This window comes from Hyperolius riggenbachi, chromosome 5 (assembly GCF_040937935.1).
Source record: "Hyperolius riggenbachi isolate aHypRig1 chromosome 5, aHypRig1.pri, whole genome shotgun sequence".
NCBI lineage: Eukaryota > Metazoa > Chordata > Amphibia > Anura > Hyperoliidae > Hyperolius > Hyperolius riggenbachi.
In genome coordinates this window covers 144,101,907-144,124,178 of record NC_090650.1, presented here as the reverse complement: position 1 = coordinate 144,124,178, position 22,272 = coordinate 144,101,907, and the positions used below count along the sequence as shown (strand labels likewise).

Sequence of the window (22,272 nt, the reverse complement as noted above, 5' to 3'; positions counted from 1 at the left end):
ATTGTGGGAGACATCATATATTCACTCCAACCTGAACAATCAGGTTCAGGCCTTCCGTTTTAAGAAGGCAAACGTCTGTTTTAAATGGAAATCTGACATGGTTCTAGCAGAAATGAAAAACTTGTGCCTAGCAGAAGGAGAAAATGTAATAATTCTCTATTCATGGGAAAGGAGCAGAGGGAAGAGTACAAACTGTTGATCAGTGCTGAACTATTCAGCACTAACCCTTTTAAGGCTAATTGGCGCAAGCCTTGTATGGGCTTTTAGCCTTCCTCTGGATCAACTGGGATATGTGAGGGTTTAGGACAGTGATCTTTTCCCCTTGTTTGTTCCCTTCGGCGGAACTTGATGGACGGATGTATTTTTTTTTCAACCACTATATGTAACTATGTAATCCTGCTCTTTGTTTTATTCTATTACTTTAACAGGGCTTTATTTTTTATTCCAGTACCAGAGGAAGAACAAACTCATGTGACAGCCTATCACTCATCTCATCTTTATCTGTAATGGTCAGGCCCAGAGGACATATTGAGATTCTGTGTGGTCTAGGAAGGCAAAGACGAGAATTGCAGAGTACAATGGCTTCAGTAATTGTAGCCAATCATTTGATATACAGTATGAACAGACTCAGGTTAATTTATAATGTAATTATGGACACAGTGTAACTACTTCTTTTATATTTCACTGAACAGAGTCCTTTTTTAGGGCCTGAGCCCACTGACACTGTTGTATCTGCTTCTGTCCACTTTGCAGCATCTGTAACATTGATGTGTAACTGAAAAGCGGACACAACTGCACCAGTGGGCTCAGGACCTTAGTCTTTTAGTTTTGTACATTTTAATTTTGCACCACATTCTAATACCTGCACTCAGCTGTCTATTTCAATAGGGCTTTTCCATTGTTAACAATAAGCAAGTATTCAATAGAATAAAAAGTCAGAGTTTATTGCTGTAAATGCAAGGAAACCTTTTAGTAGACCTTTTCAATGTCAGTGCTATGTGTCTCCATACATTTCAACTGAAAGGGGAACAAAATAAATAAACATCATAAAAAGAGTGAAACAGTGCTCTGTTGCAGAATAATTCTGCATGTGAACTCACTGCCCATACTATTCTATGGGGCTGTTCACAGTTCTGCATTGTAACTGATCACATTATTCTAACTTGCTGCATGCAGGCTTTGTCCAGTCTCCATTGCAGTGCATACACTACTACTGTTAAAGCAGGATGAAACACTGTATAAAATTAATAAAAAAATGTTTGGCATCCTCACAATAATTCCTGTATACTGTTTCTGTAACACCTTTTCCAGGGTCCGAAGCCTGGCACCAGGAAAGTATTCTGTACAAGCACAGATTAATCACATAAAACCTACAAACACAAAAATCCCAATTGCAGGAAAATCTACTTCTTCATAATCACCAACAGTCACAGTATACTAGATGTGATTTGCTGCATTATATGATCTGTTTCCGAATGCAAATGAAATCACAAAAAGAAAGGGACATCTATGAAGTGATGAAATCGAGTGAATCCTTTTACACTGTTGTAATCCAACTGCAGTTCAATTCTGCTTGATTGCAAATATCCTGCATGCTGCATTTCTTCTGCATTTCTCCTTGTGTTCCTAGCAGCCAGAGAAATTAGCAAAATGCAATCAACCGAACAATCATATTGCAAAATCACAACAAAAATTGCATTGTGTTTACGATTGCATTTCACAATTCTCTAATTTGAGTGTTAAATTTTTCAAAAACAGAACAAAAATAAAGTGTGGTTCCTAACTATTGCTTACTGTAACGATTGGTGTCAGCACGCAGAGAGAATCTGATTCTTGGCGATCTGCAGTACCACCATGAATGCAGATATACGCCTGATTATCGATGATCTGCAGAATCAGCGATAATACAGATGTATTGCTAACCTCTGGACACCAGAATAGTGAGAGTGTTTAGTGCAACAGTAACAACTCTGAGTAAAGACCACCAGAGGAGCTGGCGGCCTAAGACTCCTGAGGAATTCACCCCTGACTGTGGGTGATATTCCTGTAGCCTGTGGACCCCTGGGCGAGGGACCGAGGCTGGGATGCAGGAAGCCCTGCAGCTAATATGAAAGGTATTGCCCTGGACAGGGATAATGTAATACAGTAATAGCACAATCCTAGTCTGGGTATGAGGTCTGTAGTCACAACACCCTGGAACTAGTCTGGAGCATAACATAAATGATAATACAATTCCCTAGTCTTGGGTGTGAGGTCCGTGATCGTCAACACCCTGGAACTAGTCTGGAATATAACATAAATGATAATACAATTCTCTAGTCTTGGGTGTGAGGTCCGTGATCGTCAACACCCTGGAACTAGTCTGGAATATAACACAAAGACAATACAGTTCCCTAGTCTTGGGTGTGAGGGCCTTCATCTCAACACCATGGAACTATGCTAGAGAATACACAGAAGAGACACAGTATTCCTAGTCTGGGGTGTGAGGGCCTTGATCTCAACACCCTGGAACTGGTCCAACAAATAAACAGTAAAAGGTAATCTGGCTCACTGTGAATTCCCAAGTCCTCCTGGTTCAAACACACTGTAAGGATCTGACTATGGTCTGAATGCTTCCACAAAGTGTTTGCAATGGCAGACAACCAGCAACTGAGAAGCAAGCAGAATATATAGTAGCTGAACTCTGCTGCCCCACCCGAGCCACTCAGCCAATCATGAGTCCAGCAGGAATCAGCTGATCGTCCTGATCAGCTGACACTTCCCCTGCTGGTATAAAGGTCCTGACTTCTGGCCCGCGTGCGCGTAGCTCTTCATCCATCTATGTGGACTAACAGACCCAGCCACTCCAAAGGCACGCTGCTGCGTACAAACTGCCACCTTGGACGCGGAAACAGCCGCTTTGCTATTAGAACATGCGGCGGCTTTTCCGCGTTCTGCCACACTACCAGACGCGTGCCTAAGCGTGCAAACCGCCGTGTTGGACGCGGAATCAGCCGTCTTGCTTTCAGCAGACGCGGCGGCTTTTCCGCGTTTTCTCACACTTACTCTACAATACATGTACATATATAGGCTCCATCTTAATATATCTTGGTGGTGGGATGGCAGCGCTTAAAGGAAACCAGAAACAAGATCACCTAAAAGTTTTATACATACCTGGGGCTTTCTCCAGCCCTATGCGCATGGATCGCTCCCACGCTGGGTCTGTGCCAACTTCCTCAGACTGAATACAGTGCCTAACAGTATCAAATACAGGATGCTCAGTGCTCAAGCACTACAGACATATATAGTATACAATATACAAGGCATACAAGAGATATAAAAGTAATCAAAAATTATGAAAGATAATAGTATACATGCATATAATAAAAAATGCAAACATATGAACTTGATCCATTAGGACAAAACAAATAGGAACATGTGTATGTGTTCATAATAGTGCATATTTGGGGATGGACAATCGGGAGGGGGGGATTAAAAGAAAGGGGCATAGCATATAAATTAAAAATTTAAGGGTTATAAATTAAGGGTTTGAGGGTTAGGCGTAGGGGGTGGTTAAAGTTAGGCATCAGTAAGAAAGGGTTCAGTGCGAGAATAGTGTTAGGTTAAGTTTTAGTACATTATCAGTATTATTTACCAATATTTCACTGTGGTAATTCACACTTTAACAATATTCTACTAGCTGAAATCAGGCTTCTCAAGGATACATTTGTTATATTTCTGTGGGCTGGAAAATCATAGGGTTCAAACTGAATATCGAAGCTTTTTTTTTTTTTCATCCAACTCACAGCACTTTCTGCAATATCTGCAAGCCAATGTTGCCAGTTCAGGGACTTTTATGAGGCCAACAGTAAAGAGTGCTACCAAACTAAATGGTCTTTGGGGAATCACAGAATATGGAGTCAGGAGGGCACAGATGAAGCAAGGCTTTATAGTGCCCCAGCAGATGCTGGCGCTATATAAATCAAAAATAATAATAAAATAATAATAGTGTCTTGCTTTGTGAAAGTTTAGTTGTTCAGCTGGTAAAACCAAAACCTGTGCTCTTCAATGGGGGAAATGTTTTCTGTCAGAGTTGCTTGGACTGGACTTGGACAACATTAATGCCAGTGGCTAGAGTTAGACAGGGATTAGAAGGGTTAGGGGGTATAGTAGCGCAAGGGGTTATAGTTAGCTGTTAGCGTAGGGATAAGCCCACTTTTCCATCAAAGTCATTTTCACATAGAAATGAATATTTTCGACTCTTTTTGTGGACATACTGTATAATGGATTGTTCGAAAGATACACATATTTTCAAATGATAAGAACGTTCTTGAAAATGTGTGTGTGTTCTTACGCCCACATTTGTTCGCAAAAATGTGTTTTTTAAAAATGAAAAGTGATCCAGCACTGCTCAAGAAAAATGTGGTAGGGGGTGATCGACAGCCTAAAAAAGAACAGGAGCCCAAATGGTGCGGTACATCACAATTTCAATGGTAAATGTATAAAAAGGTTGCGGTACTCACAAAGGAATATTGCACCGGGGGCAACCAACCACTGAAGGCAAGTGGAGATTTATAAACCCGACTCCACTTGGGTGACCAGCTGGAACTGGATCCGGTCGCACTCTTGGCAAAACAACAAAGGACCTGTCAGTGGCAGAAACACTGGGTACCGGAATATACCCCTGCAAAGGAGGGTGAAAACCACAAAGGGGGGAAGAGTCTTTCTACCCCTTAAGGACCAGAGCCTTTTTCTCCATTCAGACCACTGCAGTTTTCACGGTTTATTGCTCGGTCATACAACCTACCACTTAAATGAATTTTACCTCCTTTTCTTGTCACTAATAAAGCTTTCTTTTGGTGCTATTTGATTGCTGCTGCAAGTTTTACTTTTTATTATATTCATCAAAAAAGACATGAATTTTGTCAAAAAAATTACTTTTTTAACTTTCTGTGCTGACATTTTTCAAATAAAGTAAAATTTCCTGTACATTTGAGCGCGAAAGTTATTCTGCTACATGTCTTTGATAAAAAAAAAAAATATTCAGTGTATATTTATTGGATTGGGTAAAAGTTATAGCGTTTACAAACTATGGTGCCAAAAGTGAATTTTCCCATTTTTAAGCATCTCTGACTTTTCTGCCCACCTGTCATGTTTCATGAGGGGCTAAAATTCCAGGATAGTATAAATACCCCCCAAATGACCCCATTTTGGAAAGAAGACATCCCAAAGTATTCACTGAGAGGCATGGTGAGTTCATAGAAGATTTTATTTTTTGTCACAAGTTAGCGGAAAATGACACTTTGTGAGAAAAAAAAAGTTTTCATTTCTTCTAGCTTGCGACAAAAAAAAATGAAATCTGCCACGGACTCACTATGCTCCTCTCTGAATACCTTGAAGGGTCTACTTTCCAAAATGGGGTCATTTGTGGGGTGTGTTTACTGTCCTTGCATTTTGGTATGTGCTAAATTGTAAGCACCCAGGTAAAGCCTAAAGGTGCTCATTGGACTTTGGGCCCCTTCGCGCAGTTAGGCTGCAAAAAAATGCCACACATGTGGTACCGCCGTACTCAGGAGAAGTAGTATAATGTGTTTTTGGGTGTATTTTTACATATACCCATGCTGGGTGGGAGAAATATCTCTGTAAATGACAATTGTTTGATTTTTTTTTTTTACACACAATTGTCCATTTACAGAGATATTTCTCCCACTCAGCATGGGTATGTGTAAAAATACACCCCAAAACACATTATACTACTTCTCCTGAGTACAGCGATACAACGTGTGGCACATTTTTGCACCCTAACTGCGCTAAGGGGCCCAAAGTCCAATGAGTACCTTTAGGATTTCACAGGTCATTTTGAGACATTTGTTTTTAAGACTACTCCTCAAAGTTTAGGGCCCCTAAAATGCCAGGGCAGTATAGAAACCCCACAAATGACCCCATTTTAGAAAGAAGACACCCCAAGGTATTCCGTTAGGAGTATGGTGAGTTCATAGAAGATTTTATTTTTTGTCACAAGTTAGCGGAAATTGATTTTAAGTGATTTTTTTCTCAAAGTGTCAATTTCCGCTAACTTGTGACAAAAAATAAAATCTTCTATGAACTTACCATACTCCTAACGGAATACCTTGGGGTGTCTTCTTCTCAAATGGGGTCATTTGTGGGGTTCCTATACTGCCCTGGCATTTTAGGGGCCCTAAACTGTGAGGAGTAGTCTTAAAAACAAATGTCTCAAAATGACCCTTGAAATCCTAAAGGTACTCATTGGACTTTGGGCCCCTTAGCGCAGTTAGGGTGCAAAAAAGTGCCACACATGTGGTACCGCCGTACTCAGGAGAAGTAGTATAATGTGTTTTGGGGTGTATTTTTACATATACCCATGCTGGGTGGAAGAAATATCTCTGTAAATGACAATTGTTTGATTTTTTTTACACACAATTGTCCATTTACAGAGAGATTTCTCCCACCCAGCATGGGTATGTGTAAAAATACACCCCAAAACACATTATACTACTTCTCCTGAGTACGGTGATACCACATGTGTGACACATTTTTGCAGCCTAGGTGCGCTAAGGGGCCCAACGTCCTATTCACAGGTCATTTTGAGGCATTTGTTTTCTAGACTACTCCTCACGGTTTAGGGCCCCTAAAATGCCAGGGCAGTATAGGAACCCCACAAGTGACCCCATTTTAGAAAGAAGACACCCCAAGGTATTCCGTGAGGTGTATGGCGAGTTCATAGAAGATTTTATTTTTTGTCACAAGTTAGTGAAAAATTACACTTTGTGAAAAAAAAACAATAAAAATCAATTTTCGCTAACTTTTGACAAAAAATAAAATCTTCTATGAACTCGTCATACACCTAACAGAATACCTTGGGGTGTCTTTTTTCTAAAATGGGGTCACTTGTGGGGTTCCTATACCTCCCTGGGATTTTACGGGCCCAAAACCGTGAGTAGTCTGGAAACCAAATGTCTCAAAATGACTGTTCAGGGGTATAAGCATCTGCAAATTTTGATGACAGGTGGTCTATGAGGGGGCGAATTTTGTGGAACCGGTCATAAGCAGGGTGGGCTTTTAGATGACAGATTGTATTGGGCCTGATCTGATGGATAGGAGTGCTAGGGGGGGGGGGGTGACAGGAGGTGATTGATGGGTGTCTCAGGGGGTGGTTAGAGGGGAAAATAGATGCACTCAATGCACTGGGGAGGTGATCGGAAGGGGGTCTGAGGGGGATCTGAGGGTTTGACCGAGTGATCAGGAGCCCACACGGGGCAAATTAGGGCCTGATCTGATGGGTAGGTGTGCTAGGGGGTGACAGGTGGTGACAGGAGGTGATTGATGGGTGTCTCAAGGTGTGATTAGTGGGGGGAATAGATGCAAGTAATGCACTGGCGAGGTGATCAGGGCTGGGGTCTGAGGGTGTGGGCGGGTGATTGGGTGCCCTAGGGGCAGATAGGGGTCTAATCTGATGGGTAGCAGTGACAGGGGGTGATTAATGGGTAATTAGTGGGTGTTTAGAGGAGAGAACAGATGCAATGCACTTGGGAGGTGATCTGACTGCTGGTCTGCAGGCGATCGGATGGTGTGGGTGGGTGATCAGATTGCCCGCAAGGGGCAGGTTAGGGACTGATTGATGGGTGGCAGTGACAGGGGGTGATTGATGAGTGGCAGTGACAGGGGCTGATTGATGGGTGGCAGTGACAGGGGGTGATTGATGGGTGATAAGTGATTGGCAGGTGATTGACAGGTGATCAGTGGGTTATTACAGGGAAGAACAGATGTAATTAATGCACTGGTGAATTGATAAGGGGGGGGGGTCAGAGGGCAATCTGAGCGTGTGGGCGGGTGATTGGGTGCCCGCAAGGGGCAGATTAGGGTCTGATCTGATAGGTAACAGTGACAGGTGGTGATAGGGGGTGATTGATGGGTGATTGATGGGTAATTAGTGGGTGTTTAGAGAAGATAACAGATGTAAACAATACATTTGGGAGGTAATCTGACGGCGGGTTTGCGGGCGATCTAATGGTGTGGGTGGGTGATCAGATTGCCCGCAAGGGGCAGGTTAGGGGCTGATTGATGGGTGGCAGTGACAGGGGGTGACAGGGGGTGATTGATGGGTGATAGGTGATTGACAGGTGATCAGTGGGTTATTACAGGGAAGAACAGATGTAATTAATACACTGGTGAATTGATAAGGGGGGGTCAGAGGGCAATCTGAGCATGTGGGCGGGTGATTGGGTGCCCGCAAGGGGCAGATTAGGGTCTGATCTGATAGGTAACAGTGACAGGTGGTGATAGGGGGTGATTGATGGGTAATTAGTGGGTGTTTAGGGTAGAGAACAGATGTAAACACTGCACTTGGGAGGTGATCTGATGTCGGATCTGCGGGCGATCTATTGGTGTGGGTGGGTGATCAGATTGCCCGCAAGGGGCAGGTTAGGGGCTGATTGTTGGGTGGCAGTGACAGGGGGTGATTGATGGGTGATTGACAGGTGATCAGGGGGGGGGGGATAGATGCATACAGTACACGGGGGGGGTGGTCTGGGGGGGGGGTCTGGGGAGAATCTGAGGGGTGGGGGGTGATCAGGAGGGAGCAGGGGGCAGTTTAGGGACTAAAAAAAAATAGCGTTGACAGATAGTGACAGGGAGTGATTGATGGGTTATTAGGGGGGTGATTGGGTGCAAACAGTGGTCTGGGGGGTGGGCAGGGGGGGGTCTGAGGGGTGCTGTGGGCGATCAGGGGGCGGGGGGAGCAGATCAGTGTGTTTGGGTGCAGACTAAAGTGGCTGCAGCCTGCCCTGGTGGTCCCTCGGACACTGGGACCAACCGGGCAGGAGGCAGCTTGTATAATACACTTTGTATACATTACAAAGTGTATTATACACTTTGTAGCGGCGATCACGGGGTTAACATCCCACCGGCGCTTCCGTATGGCCGGCGGGATGTTACGGCGGGTGGGAGGAGCCAGTTGCCGGGGGAAGCGCGCGTCATCAATGACGCGATCGCTCCCCCGGCATGTGAAAAGGACGCAACGCCCTTGGGCGTATTGCGGTCCTTTAGGGATCCACTTTGCCGCCGCCCATCGGCTGTGGGCAGTCGGCAAGTGGTTAAAAAGAGGACTTAAATGCACCCAATGGGGTAGATAAGGGAGTAAATGTTAAAAGTACTTCCCCTTTGATGTTAAAGGGAAGTTAAAGTTTGACATGCTAACAGTATATTATAACAAAATAAAAGCTAAGGAAATGTATTCAAAATTGTTAGAATTTAAGTATTACTGGTATATGCTTGAATTCGTAGGCCTCAGTTACTTTAACTGAGGTTAGTTAAGACTTGATTTGCAGAGTATACCTTTAAAGGTGATTTTTAGAAGCACTGAAGAACAGTGTGATTCGAAACTCCCAAGGCTGTATCAGAGATATCCAGTGCAGAGGCCAGACCAGCTGGCGATGAACAACATAAATATGAGCCATTGTTATGAAAATATTCTCACAAGAACATTAAACAATGGCCTCCTCAGAACAAGATGACAGTTCCTTAGAAAATGGAACTGTCCAGGGCATGCACAGTGAAGACTGTGCTTGTCATGATATCACGGGGTCTTAGCCAATAGCAGGCGATGAGTTATTGATCCGACCCTGCTCAGATGTCACATTTAACTCTTCAGAGGTTAGCATAAGAAGAGGTAACGTGGCTACGGGGGGGGGGGGGGCTACTGCTGCTGCTTCTGACTTCTGGCTGATGACTTCCACCCTCTACTTTTTTTGTAATGTATTGTCATCTTATCTAACTGTATGATATAGGCCTAAGTGCAACGTAGTATAGATGTAACATAAGAGAGGCCTGATGTAGCTATTAGAGATAGATCAAGTATGCAGGGTAACGCAAAGAGGACTTACTACAGAACAATTGCTTCGCTGAGATGTAACAACCTGTAGAGATAAGCATCTGTATATCTGTTTACTGAATAAACTCCTGAAACTTTGAGGACGTCTAAGAAGTTCTATCTCCTATGCTGTTGCTGTGATGAGAATCGAGTTATCACACTTCCTGTGATATGGTGCCGAACGAAGGTGTAGTGTTGTTGCCCATAGCAACCAGCATATAGATTCTTACAAAAATAATAATAATAATACCAATAATGCATATAGCTAGCTGGGAGCTGTTATTGAATACATTCTAAAGTTCTTTAAAAATCAAGACTTCAGCCTGTCCTGTAGAACACAGAGAGTGCTATAAACAACAAGGCCTGACAGAGACAGATTAACAAGGTAAGGGTGAAATAAATCAAGTAGAAGGATGAATGGGCTCTACAGAGATACATCCAAGATAATATTAGCAAGGTATAGATGAGGAATGATTGAGAGAAAGAGATAAACTGACAAGAAGCCAAATACATCTCAGGAAAACAATAAAGACAGTGTAAATTGGGATCAATGGAAATAGAAAGTATTTCCAAGACTTGACTTTAAAATATATCTTTTTTGTTTATTACTGTAAGAAAAATAATGCAACAATACATTTACATGTCCCCAATGTCCGCTGATTCTGTGTAACTAGACCTTGCTTTCGGATTTGTTTGGTGCTGTTGGTACATGATGAAAAATGATCTTGTATTTAGAACAGAACCATTAGCTTCTATCCAAGTTGTACATAATGTAAACTAAAATAACAAAACACTCTTTATGAATTTCAGTTTTTCCAATTGAGTTGAGTTGAGCTCGTATTTCACATAATCGTATTCTTGTATCAAAATTCATAATTACATTACAAAATTGTAATGTGAAATTTAAGCAAAATTTGTAATTAATCTTGCACATAACCTTAATTATGTTTTATAATTTCACAATTTTTTGGTAACAAGTAAAAAAATGTGTTTTCAAAAACCCCATCTAGTTTTTGAGAAAATTGATATAAAGAAATGATAAAGAAAGGACGTTTATTAATCTCAGTAAAATGACATTTTGCTACAGTACATTTTAATATATACTGATTTTCAAGCTCTTTTATATTCATTTTATACATTTGAAGAAAACGAACAGTGCGTGGTCCCATGCCTCTTCAACCCCTTGTCCCCATGCAGGCTGGTGTAAGCAGAATGTAAGCAGGTGTAAACTGTGTTTGATTCCACACCCTGAGCTATACCAGCCCCATCCATGATGGGGGGCTCTGGAAGAGAAAGGTGGCAAAGCCACCCCAACTCTCCTAAAGCCCTAGTACGTTGACTCAAATAAATTATTATCCAAATGACGTGGGAACCATCTCTTTTTATCTCCTCTTCCACCAGCCCTCAATATCAGGCAACTATAGTTACATTGTTGTCTGTGTTACCATCAAATTCCTTTTGAGCCTCACTACAGTTCAATCCAGAGGAAAGAAAAGCACAAGGGCAGACACTGTCCATGACTGAATTAAAACATATCCTTCCCACACCTAGCAATCATAACTGTGGAAACCCTTAAAGTATTTAAACTCGTGTTTATTTCATATACAGCGGATACACATTGCAGAAAATTACCTTTTTTGCCATGTTGATATACTGACATACATGTCATCTATCAAATGTACTCCTGAGGCAGCATGCTCTTGTGTAGGCTCAGTAACTTGGGAGAGCCAGAGATAAAGGAATCAAACTTATGATGCCTGTTTAAAATATAGAAATGTATTCAAATTAAAGGCTTTTTTTTTTCGTTGTATTTGATTACATTATTATGCAATTATCTGACTAGGATTAAAGAGGAACTCCAGTGAAAATAAAGTAATAAAAAAGTGCTTCATTTTTACAATAATTATGTATAAATGATTGTCAGTGTTTGCCCATTGTAAAATCTTTTAAATCCATGATTTACATTCTGACATTTATTACATGGTGCCATTTTTACTGTTGGCAGGTGATGTAGCTGCTGCATGTTTTTTTGGCAGTTGGAAACAGCTGTAAACAGCCATTTTCCACAATGCAGCAAGGTTCCCAGACAGGAAACTGCCAAGAGTACATACTCAGAGTTTCTTTGTGGGAGGGGTTCACCACAATATCAGCCATACAGCACCCCCTGATGGTCTGTTTGTGAAAAGGAATAGATTTCTCGTGTAAAAGGGGGTATCAGCTACTGATTGGGATACAGTTCAATTCTTGGCCGGAGTTTCTCTTTAACATATGATTGTAAATATGAATATAGCATTATTTGATATGTTTTTAAACCCCAATTCTCTCTCTTATTATTCTGCCTAAGTTTGAAATGTACCTGATTATGTACATGTGTTAGTTTGATTTTGTGTGTGTTTGTGTGTGTGTGTGTGTTTTGTAAGTCCCATGCTCCTATGGCTTATTGGCTGATTCACTGTGAACGCTTATGTACCAGCCTGCTGGGAATTTTGATTGCTTTTGGGATACACATAAATAGCTGTGCTCATGCATAGAGATTCATATGGTGTGCACAGCTTTTTTCCCACTTAATAAAGATGTCCCTGGGGAGTAACACACATATTTGTATACCAGCAGGATTAAGGCACGGGAGCCATTTTGATCATATTTCTGATCATAAATAGAGATGAGGGTAATGCAAATATATCTGGAATCAGTGATGACTATGAGGAAAAAAGTTCCTATATACAGTTTGAGTCTCACATAACAGAGTTCAAAGCTAAAGTCCTAAGCTAAAGTGCAACTAAACAAAATGCATTGTACATCAGGTTTATCCTATTAAACATTTTAACTAATGTAAAAATAATAATCTGCTTGATGGCAGGTGCAGTGCAAAGGAAATCTGTTTAGAGCTGGGCAATTTTCTGCAGTGACAGTCCACAAACACACAGAGACACTGCCTGTCACACCACAATATACAGAGACACTGCCTGTCACACCACAATATACAGAGACACTGCCTGTGACACCACAACACACAGACACTGCCTGTCACACCACAACCACACAGAGACACTGCCGATCACACCACAACACACAGAGACACTGCCTGTCACACCACAATACACAGAGACAATGTTTGTCATTGTCACACCACAACACACAGATACTGCCTGTCACTCCACAAACAGAGACACTGCCTGTCACACCACAACACACAGAGACACTGCCTGTCACACCACAACACACAGAGACACTGCATGCCACACCACAATGCACAGACACTGCTGGTCACTCCACAAACAGAGACAATGCCTGTCACACCACAACACACAGAGATACTGTGCCACACCACACACACATATAGACACTGCCTGTCACACCACAAACACACAGAGACACTGCCTGTGACACAACAACCACACAAAGACAATGCCTTTCACACCACAACCACACAAAGACACTTCCTGTCACACCACAACCACACAGAGACACTGCCTGTCACACCACAACCACACTGAGACACTGCCTGTCACACCACAAGCACATAGAGACACTGCCAGTCACACCACAAGCACATAGAGACACTGCCAGTCACACCAGAAACACACAGAGACACTGCCTGTCACACCACAATATACAGAGACACTGCCTGTGACACCACAACACACAGATACTGCCTGTCACTCCACAACACACAGAGACACTGCCTGTCACTCCACAAACAGAGACACTGCATGCCACACCACAATGCACAGACACTGCCGGTCACTCCACAAACAGAGACAATGCCTGTCACACAAAGACACTTCCTGTCACACCACAACCACACAGAGACACTGCCTGGCACACCACAAGCACATAGAGACACTGCCAGTCACAGCACAAACACACAGAGACACTGCCTGTCACACCACAATATACAGAGACACTGCCTGTGACACCACAACACACAGACACTGCCGGTCACTCCACAAACAGAGACACTGCCTGTCACACCACAACACACAGAGGCACTGCATGCCACACCACAACACACAGAGACACTGTCTGTCACTCCACAAACAGAGACACTGCCTGTCACACCACAAAATACAGAGACACTGCATGCCACACCACAATGCACAGACACTGCCGGTCACTCCACAAACAGAGACAATGCCTGTCACACAAAGACACTTCCTGTCACACCACAACCACACAGAGACACTGCCTGGCACACCACAAGCACATAGAGACACTGCCAGTCACAGCACAAACACACAGAGACACTGCCTGTCACACCACAATATACAGAGACACTGCCTGTGAGACAACAACCACACAGAGACACTGCCTGTGACACCACAACACACAGAGACACTGCCTGTCACACCACAATACACAGAGACACTGTTTGTCACACTACAACACACAGAGACACTGCATGTCACACCACAAACACACAGAGACACTGCCTGTCACACCACAATACACAGACACACTGTTTGTCACACCACAACACACAGACACTGCCTGTCACTTCACAAACAGAGACACTGCCTGTCACACCACAACACACAGAAACACTGCATGTCACACCACAATGCACAGACACTGCCGGTCACTCCACAAACAGAGACAATGCCTGTCACACCACAACACACAGAGACACTGCATGTCACACCACAATGCACAGACACTGCCGGTCACTCCACAAACAGAGACAATGCCTGTCACACCACAACACACAGAGACACTGCATGCCACACCACAACACACAGAGACACTGCCTGTCACACCATAACACACAGCGACTCTGCCTGTCACACCACAACCACATAGAGACACTGCATGCCACACCACAACACACAGAGACACTGCCTGTCACACCATAACACACAGAGACACTGTCTGTCCCATCACAACAGAGACACTGCCTGTCACACCACAAACACACAGAGACACTGCCTGTCACACCACAACACAAAGACACTGCCTGTCACTCCACAAACACACAGAGACACTGCCAGTCACACCACAATACACAGAGACACTGCCTGCCACACCCCAACGCACAGAGACACTGCCTGTCACTCCACAACACAAAGACACTGCCTGTCACTCCACAAACACACAGAGACACTGCCAGTCACACCACAACACACAGACACTGCCTGTCACTCCACAAACACACAGAGGCACTGCCTGCCACACCACAATACACAGAGACACTGCCTGCCACACCACAATGCACAAAGACACTGCCTGTCACTCCACAAACAGAGACACTGCCTGTCACACCACAACAGAGACACTGCCTGTCACACCACAACAGAGACACTGCCTGTCACACCACAACCACACAGATACACTGCATGCCACACCACAATGCACAGACACTGCCGGTCACTCCACAAACAGAGACACTGCCTGTCATACCACAACCACACAGAGACACTGCATGCCACATCACAATGCACAGACACTGCCGGTCACTCCACAAACCGAGACAATGCCTGTCACACCACAACACACAGAGACACTGCCTGTCACACCACAAACACACAGAGACACTGCCTGTCACACCACAACACAAAGACACTGCCTGTCACTCCACAAACACACAGAGACACTGCCAGTCACACCACAACACAAAGACACTGCCTGTCACTCCACAAACACACAGAGGCACTGCCTGCCACACCACAATACACAGAGACACTGCCTGCCACACCACAACGCACAGAGACACTGCCTGTCACTCCACAAACAGAGACACTGCCTGTCACACCCCAACAGAGACACTGCCTGTCATACCACAACACACAGAGACACTGCCTGTCACACCATAACACACAGTGATACTGCCTGTCACACCACAACGCACAGAGACACTGCCTGTCACTCCACAAACAGAGACACTGCCTGTCACACCACAACAGAGACACTGCCTGTCATACCACAACACACAGAGACACTGCCTGTCACACCATAACACACAGTGATACTGCCTGTCACACCACAACCACACAGAGACACTGCATGCCACACCACAATGCACAGACACTGCCGGTCACTCCACAAACAGAGACACTGCCTGTCATACCACAACCACACAGAGACACTGCATGCCACATCACAATGCACAGACACTGCCGGTCACTCCACAAACAGAGACAATGCCGGTCACACCACAAACACACAGAGACACTGCCTGTCACACCACAACACAAAGACACTGCCTGTCACTCCACAAACACACAGAGACACTGCCAGTCACACCACAACACAAAGACACTGCCTGTCACTCCACAAACACACAGAGGCACTGCCTGCCACACCACAATACACAGAGACACTGCCTGCCACACCACAACGCACAGAGACACTGCCTGTCACTCCACAAACAGAGACACTGCCTGTCACTCCACAAACAGAGACACTGCCTGTCACACCACAACAGAGACACTGCCTGTCACACCACAACAGAGACACTGCCTGTCACACCACAACAGAGACACTGCCTGTCAAACCACAACACACAGAGACACTGCCGGTCACACCATAACACACAGTGATACTGCCTGTCACACCACAACCACACAGAGACACTGCCTGTCACACTACAACAAGGATGCAAGTTATGTCAAGAGAAAAGGTTTGAGAGATAATCCAACCATATTTTCAGTGCTCTGAAAGTCATATGTTAGTTTCCTCTACCCCTGGTAATATCCATAAGCATGTGCAATGCTTCTGTAGCTACCAAAATCTGCTCTCCTCTCCTAATTCATGCTAAAGACCATATACCTGTCATGGGAGGAGAGAGGGCATACAGTGGGAGGGAAACAGCCAGAGCAGTTTCAATGCTGCAGGAAGCCAGGGCTGCTTCTGTTAGAGCAGAACCCGGCTTCCTGCTGTTGCCTGGCAACACACAGCCACAGCTCTGCAGCTTCTCTCAAGGGCTAAACTATTAACTGAAGGGGGGAGAAGAACTGTAGCAGTAAAAAAAACAAGCAGCTCTATTCTCCAACGTTCACTCCTTCCCCCCACATCCTGCAACAGGACCACAGGAGCCTTGCTGGTAGTCCAGGCATGATGAGGAGCCAGCAGCTAGGATACCAGGGCCGGATTACATGCTGATGGGACCCCTTAGACTTTCATGGGGCCCCAATCAGGTGCTTGGAATGATTAGTGGGATAATCCTGTCCTGGGTAAATTGTGTAACATAGAGCTTAGATTACATGCCCTGTCTGCACATGAAAATTTACCCGAACTTTTGTGAATACACCTCTGTTTCTAAAAATAATCTTTTAAAGAGGAGAGGTGCTTTTGTTTTATTGCTTTTTTTATAACAAAATGCAAGATTGTATATGTTTCTTTATAAGGCATTAATTGTTTTTGTTATTTTGTTTGTTTGTTTGTTTTCTTTAGGGGCGGATGTTATCAATTTTGATGGCAACACTGTGTTATCCTACCAATTCAGAGACAGAAAAATGGCAACAGAAAAAGACGTCATCTCCCTAAAATTCAAAAGTGCATCCAGTGAAGGTGTTCTTTTTCATGGCGAAGGACAGCAAGGAGACTATATTACTTTGGAACTGCAGAAATCAAGACTGGTCTTGAAATTAAACTTAGGTAATCACATAAATAATACACCATTTTCTATTTCACATCAATTAGCGCAGATGGCTGTGCGATCGGAACGCAATGCATACGAAGGCACGCCATCTGTGCTACTATGCGCTGCAGTGCTGATTCCATTCACTACAGCGAATGGGTCGGCAAAGTGATTCTTGGAAAATGCACGCAATTGCGCATTGCACACCGCATATGATGGGAATGGTAGAAGGGCTGTCTATGCCCTTCTACTGTCTTGCGTGTTACACACTATATGCACTGCCGAAATGCGCATGCCAGCGTGTATAAACTGGACGAGGCCTTATTCATTTCCCCAGAACATCATTTTTAATCTTCTCTTTAAAGGACCACTATAGCCCAAAAACAAATAAGCAGTTAAAATGTTACAGAACCTACTGGTTTTTCGACTAGTCCATCTTCTCATAAGGGTATTCTCAGGGTTTTCTTTGTTTTCAAAAGCATTTCCTGAACAGCAGTTGCTAAGTCTAACTGCCCAAATAATAAGGTACCAGCCAGCCTCTCTACTTGCACACTAATTTGGCAGTTAGACATAGCAATTGCCATTCAGGAAATGCTTTTAAAAGCAAAGAAACCCCTGATAATCTCCCACGAGGAGATGAACCAGTCCAAAACTTGTCAGTTCTGCCAATTTTAACTGCTTACTTTTTCACTGTAGTGATGCTTTAAAATAACTTTTTCAGCACTCTGAAATTGAAAAAGAAGCAAAAGTAGGTGAAAAAGTTCTGTCAAAATTAGTATTTTCTTGATTGCTGGTGGCTTAAAGGGAATTTTATTGATAAGGTGTGGAAATAATACCTAGGAGGAAAAGTTTCCCATCTACCTTTCAATTATCTGCCATATTGGATTCTTCTCAAGAAAACTGTTGTTTTATTGTAGTTCTTATCTCTTCCTCTCCATGGAATAAAACAAGCTAATAAAATCCTCTCCATGGAATAAAACGGTTTGAGTCCGCAAGTGTCCGGGGGTCCGGGGGCCGCAAAGAGACCGTACGGGTCTCTGCGGTGGCCACAAGTTGCCACAAGTTGCAGATCCGGAATGTATCAGTTCCGGCTACAATAAAGTAGCCGGAACTAGATACATTGCAGTGCCAGAAAGGCACCACAAGCATGGGGGATACCGGCGTGTAGTCCGGGCCCCCCAAGTGGCATAGGCTGGAAGCATCTGGCCCTATTGCCAGTGTGATGAGAAACATCCGTTTCTCATTGCACAGCATGGCCCCATGTTCAGGTCAGGATCCGGCCCGGGGGCGTGGGCCGGATGATCCGGACCCGAAAAATAGCGCATGCTGGAAAAGTGTCCGGAGTCCGGATCCGATCCGGCTCCGTTCTATATGGAACGGACGCATATGAACGTCTGCATAGACTTTGCATTGCTATGCGGAACGTACGTTCCGTTTGTACAGTATACGGTCCGGATCCGATCAGGCGAATCTGGACAGCGAACGCTAATGTGAACCAGGCCTTACAGGTAGCAGAACAGTGTGTCTGTACAGAAATCAATCCTAAACCACAACCCACAAATTATTATTTTGAGTAACCTTAATCTGGTGTCCGTAGATAGTTTTATCTACTCATCGACAACAAGTTAAATAATCGTACTCAATGCCAAGCAGCTGCAGCTAAAGCTAACAAAATTTTGGGATGCATTAATAGGGAAATAAAAACTCGAGATGCTAGCATAATATTGCCCCTGTTTAACTCTCTAGTAAGGCCACATCTGGAATATGGAATTCAGTTCTGGGCACCACATTACGAAAAAGATATTGCAGTTTTAGAGCAGGTGCAGAGACGAGCAACAAAATTGATACTTGGGATGGAAGGTCTCACTTACCAAGAAAGGTTAGATAAACTGGGTTTATTTAGTCTGGAGAAAAGACGACTTAGAGGGGATCTAATTAACATGTATAAATACATCAGAGGGCAATACAATAGCTTGGCGGATGAGCTTTTTGTCCCTAGGCCTTCTCAAAGGACTAGAGGACATGATCTGCGCATGGAGGAAAAACGTTTTAGCCATTTATTTAGGAAAGAGTTCTTTACAATAAGAGTGATTAAGATGTGGAATGCATTGCCACAGGAAGTCGTTATGGCAAACTCTATACCTGCATTTAAAGGTGGCTTAGATGCTTTCCTTGCGTTGAAAGACATCCATGGCTACAATTACTAGGTAATGCCTAATGATGTTGATCCAGGGATTTTATCTGATTGCCATCTGGAGTCGGGAAGGAATTTTTTCCTTTAGGGGCTAACTGGACCATGCCTTGTAAGGGTTTTTTCGCCTTCCTCTGGATCAACAGGGATATGTGAGGGAGCAGGCTGGAGTTGTACTTTATACTAGTTGAACTCGATGGATGTATATATTTTTTCAACCAAAATAACTATGTAACTATGTAACATGTGTGCATATACAGACCAACAAGTTATACATTTATTTCAAAATAAAGCAAGAGAAGTGTCCCTTACAGTAGTTGTTAATAATCTGATGGCTCCGGATCTCTTTCTTAGTTTTTAGACTGCCTCTAAAAATGGCACTCTATTTGATTAGAGTAGTAGTATTAATGCTAGTTTAACCTCCCTGGCTGTACTGGGGTGATTCGCCCCATTCAAAGTGCTGTGCGCGCAGCCAGCACTTTGCTAGCCGCGCGCACAGCTTGATCGCCGCCGCTCTGCGGCGATCGGCCGCACGCAGCGGCGAAAGAGGGCCCCCCCCCCTGCCAGAGCCCTGCGCTGCCCAGACCAATGAGTTCCGGGCAGCGCTATGGGCCGGATCGGATGCGCCTGACGTCAGGACGTCGGCTGACGTCCATGACGTCATCCCGATCGTCGCCATGGCGACAGGAGAAGCCAAACAGGGGAACGCATTATATACGCGCTCCCCTGTTTGCTATTAGTGCCGGTGACGATCGCACTACAGGGACACATGCGCCCTTTAGTGGTGTTTCATGTAGCTACCACTCTGGTAGCTTTACATGAAACAAAATTTTTTTTTTTTTTAAAAATAGGATTTTTGCCCATGTGGCAAAAACAATTAACCGCCAGGGAGGTTAAAGGGAACCTAAACTGAGAAGGATATTGATTTTTTCCTTTTAAAATAATACCAGTTGCAAGCTGTCCTGCTGATCCCGTGTCTCTAAAGGTAGCCATACACTGGTTGATTTGCCATCAGATTCGACCAACAGATAGATCCCTCTCTGATCGAATCTGATCAGAGAGGGATCGTATGGCTGATTCACCATCTGCTGAGCTGCCGCTGTCGCCTGTCCCCCCCCCCACATACATTACCTGAAGCCTGGTCCCGGGCATCTTCTCCGCATCACGGCATCCGCATATAACTTTCTGTCACTCCAGTGACAGCGGAAGTTCAAATAGAGCGCCCTCTATTTGTACTTCCGATGTCACTGCAGTGACACAGGAAGTTATACACGGATGCCGTGATGCGGAAGGTGACGAGGAGAAGATGCCAGCCAGGAGCCGGGAGGTGATGCGGAGAAGAGAGCCAGCTTCAGGTAATGTATACCTGCGTCGATCGTACGCCGCTAGCCATGCACTCCTACCCGCGGGCGATCGACGCTAATTTCCCGCATGGAGCGATCGACGGGACCGATCTATTTCGGGACGAAATCGATCGAAATTTAGAGTGAACTATGTGACAGCAGATTCGATCCCTGCTGTCGATCGGTGGGTAATCGGCCTAGTGTATGGCCAGCTTAATACTTTTAGCCACAGCCCCTCAACAAACATGCAGATCAGGTGCTCTGGCTGAAGTCAGACTGGATTAGCTGCATGCTTGTTTCAGGTATGTGATTAGGCCACTGCTACAGCCATAGAGATCAGCAGGGCTGCCAGGAAACTGGTATTGTTTAATAGGAAACATCCATATTCCTCTCAGTTAAAGTGAACCTCCAGACTAAAAATTGACTCAGCAGCACTGGAAAGGCTTTGTGTTTCTTTAACAGTTTCACAGCATCAGAACTTTTATTCTCTTATACAAGCCTCATTTTTAGCTGCACAGAAAAAAACTGCCCGGGCATTTTTTTCCCTGATACTGTGCAAAGCATGATGGGATTGCTGATGATGTTGTTCTCGTTCTGCTGTTTTTTTTTTTACATTTTGAATTTGACATTTGAAGCCTAGCACGTGCAGCTGGGAGGGGTGATCAGGACACAGGACAGTTGGAACTGTGTCTCCTGCTCCCTGTCACCTCCTTTCAACCAAAAAGATGGCTGCCCCCATGACAAAGATGGCAGCCCCCATGAATCACAAACATTTGCCTGTTCTTTTAAACCGGGGTCGGTAAGAGATTATATTACCTATCTATTCTAATTAGCATAACTAATGTAACTTAATGACAGTATGTTTGTTTAGGCTGAAGTTCCCCTTTAAGGTTTCCTTTAAGTAGTGCAATACTGAAAGATACTAGCTTTCATTGTAGCAAGACATAAACATCTGTTTTTATTTTTTTAAGCCTGGTGTTGGCTGAGCTTTACATTCAGTTCCACTGGGAACTATTTGACATTAAAGTGCAAAAGTACAGTAACCACAGTAACTATTATGTAATTAGCTCTGACTGATTAACTTGCAAGTAAGGCAGCAGAAGCAAATGTTAATTGCTATATGTTACTGTATCTCTGACCTGTGTACAGAAAAACCTCCTTGTTAATTAACCCACATCTGATGTCAAGGGAAGTCAAAATCTATTTGTGGCATGATGTTCCAAATAAAAATAACAATACATTAAATGGCAGACAAGGATGGGGATGGGCAAATATGGCCATTTTTGTTTGCCAT

The 22,272-nt window shown here is 44.0% G+C and overlaps 1 protein-coding gene and 1 long non-coding RNA gene across 17 annotated transcripts in view; one reads left to right on the top strand and one right to left on the bottom strand.

Annotated features, from left to right (window-relative positions):
* LOC137518456 (uncharacterized) overlaps positions 1–16,732 on the bottom strand; it is a 110,483-nt gene extending 93,751 nt beyond the window's left edge. For all 7 annotated transcript variants that reach the window (XR_011020816.1, XR_011020819.1, XR_011020818.1 and 4 more), the window contains exons 1-2: positions 16,634–16,732; positions 11,501–11,625 (exon numbers count right to left, since the gene is read on the bottom strand). This is a non-coding gene — a long non-coding RNA (uncharacterized lncRNA). The remainder of the gene's footprint in view (positions 1–11,500; positions 11,626–16,633) is intronic.
* CNTNAP2 (contactin associated protein 2) overlaps positions 1–22,272 on the top strand; it is a 2,604,396-nt gene that overhangs the window by 1,004,385 nt on the left and 1,577,739 nt on the right. For 7 of the 10 annotated variants that reach the window (XM_068236339.1, XM_068236338.1, XM_068236337.1 and 4 more), the window contains one exon: positions 17,258–17,461. In XM_068236339.1, the coding sequence (XP_068092440.1) occupies positions 17,258–17,461 (204 nt within the window). The other 3 variants (XM_068236346.1, XM_068236347.1, XM_068236344.1) reach the window with 3 other exon arrangements.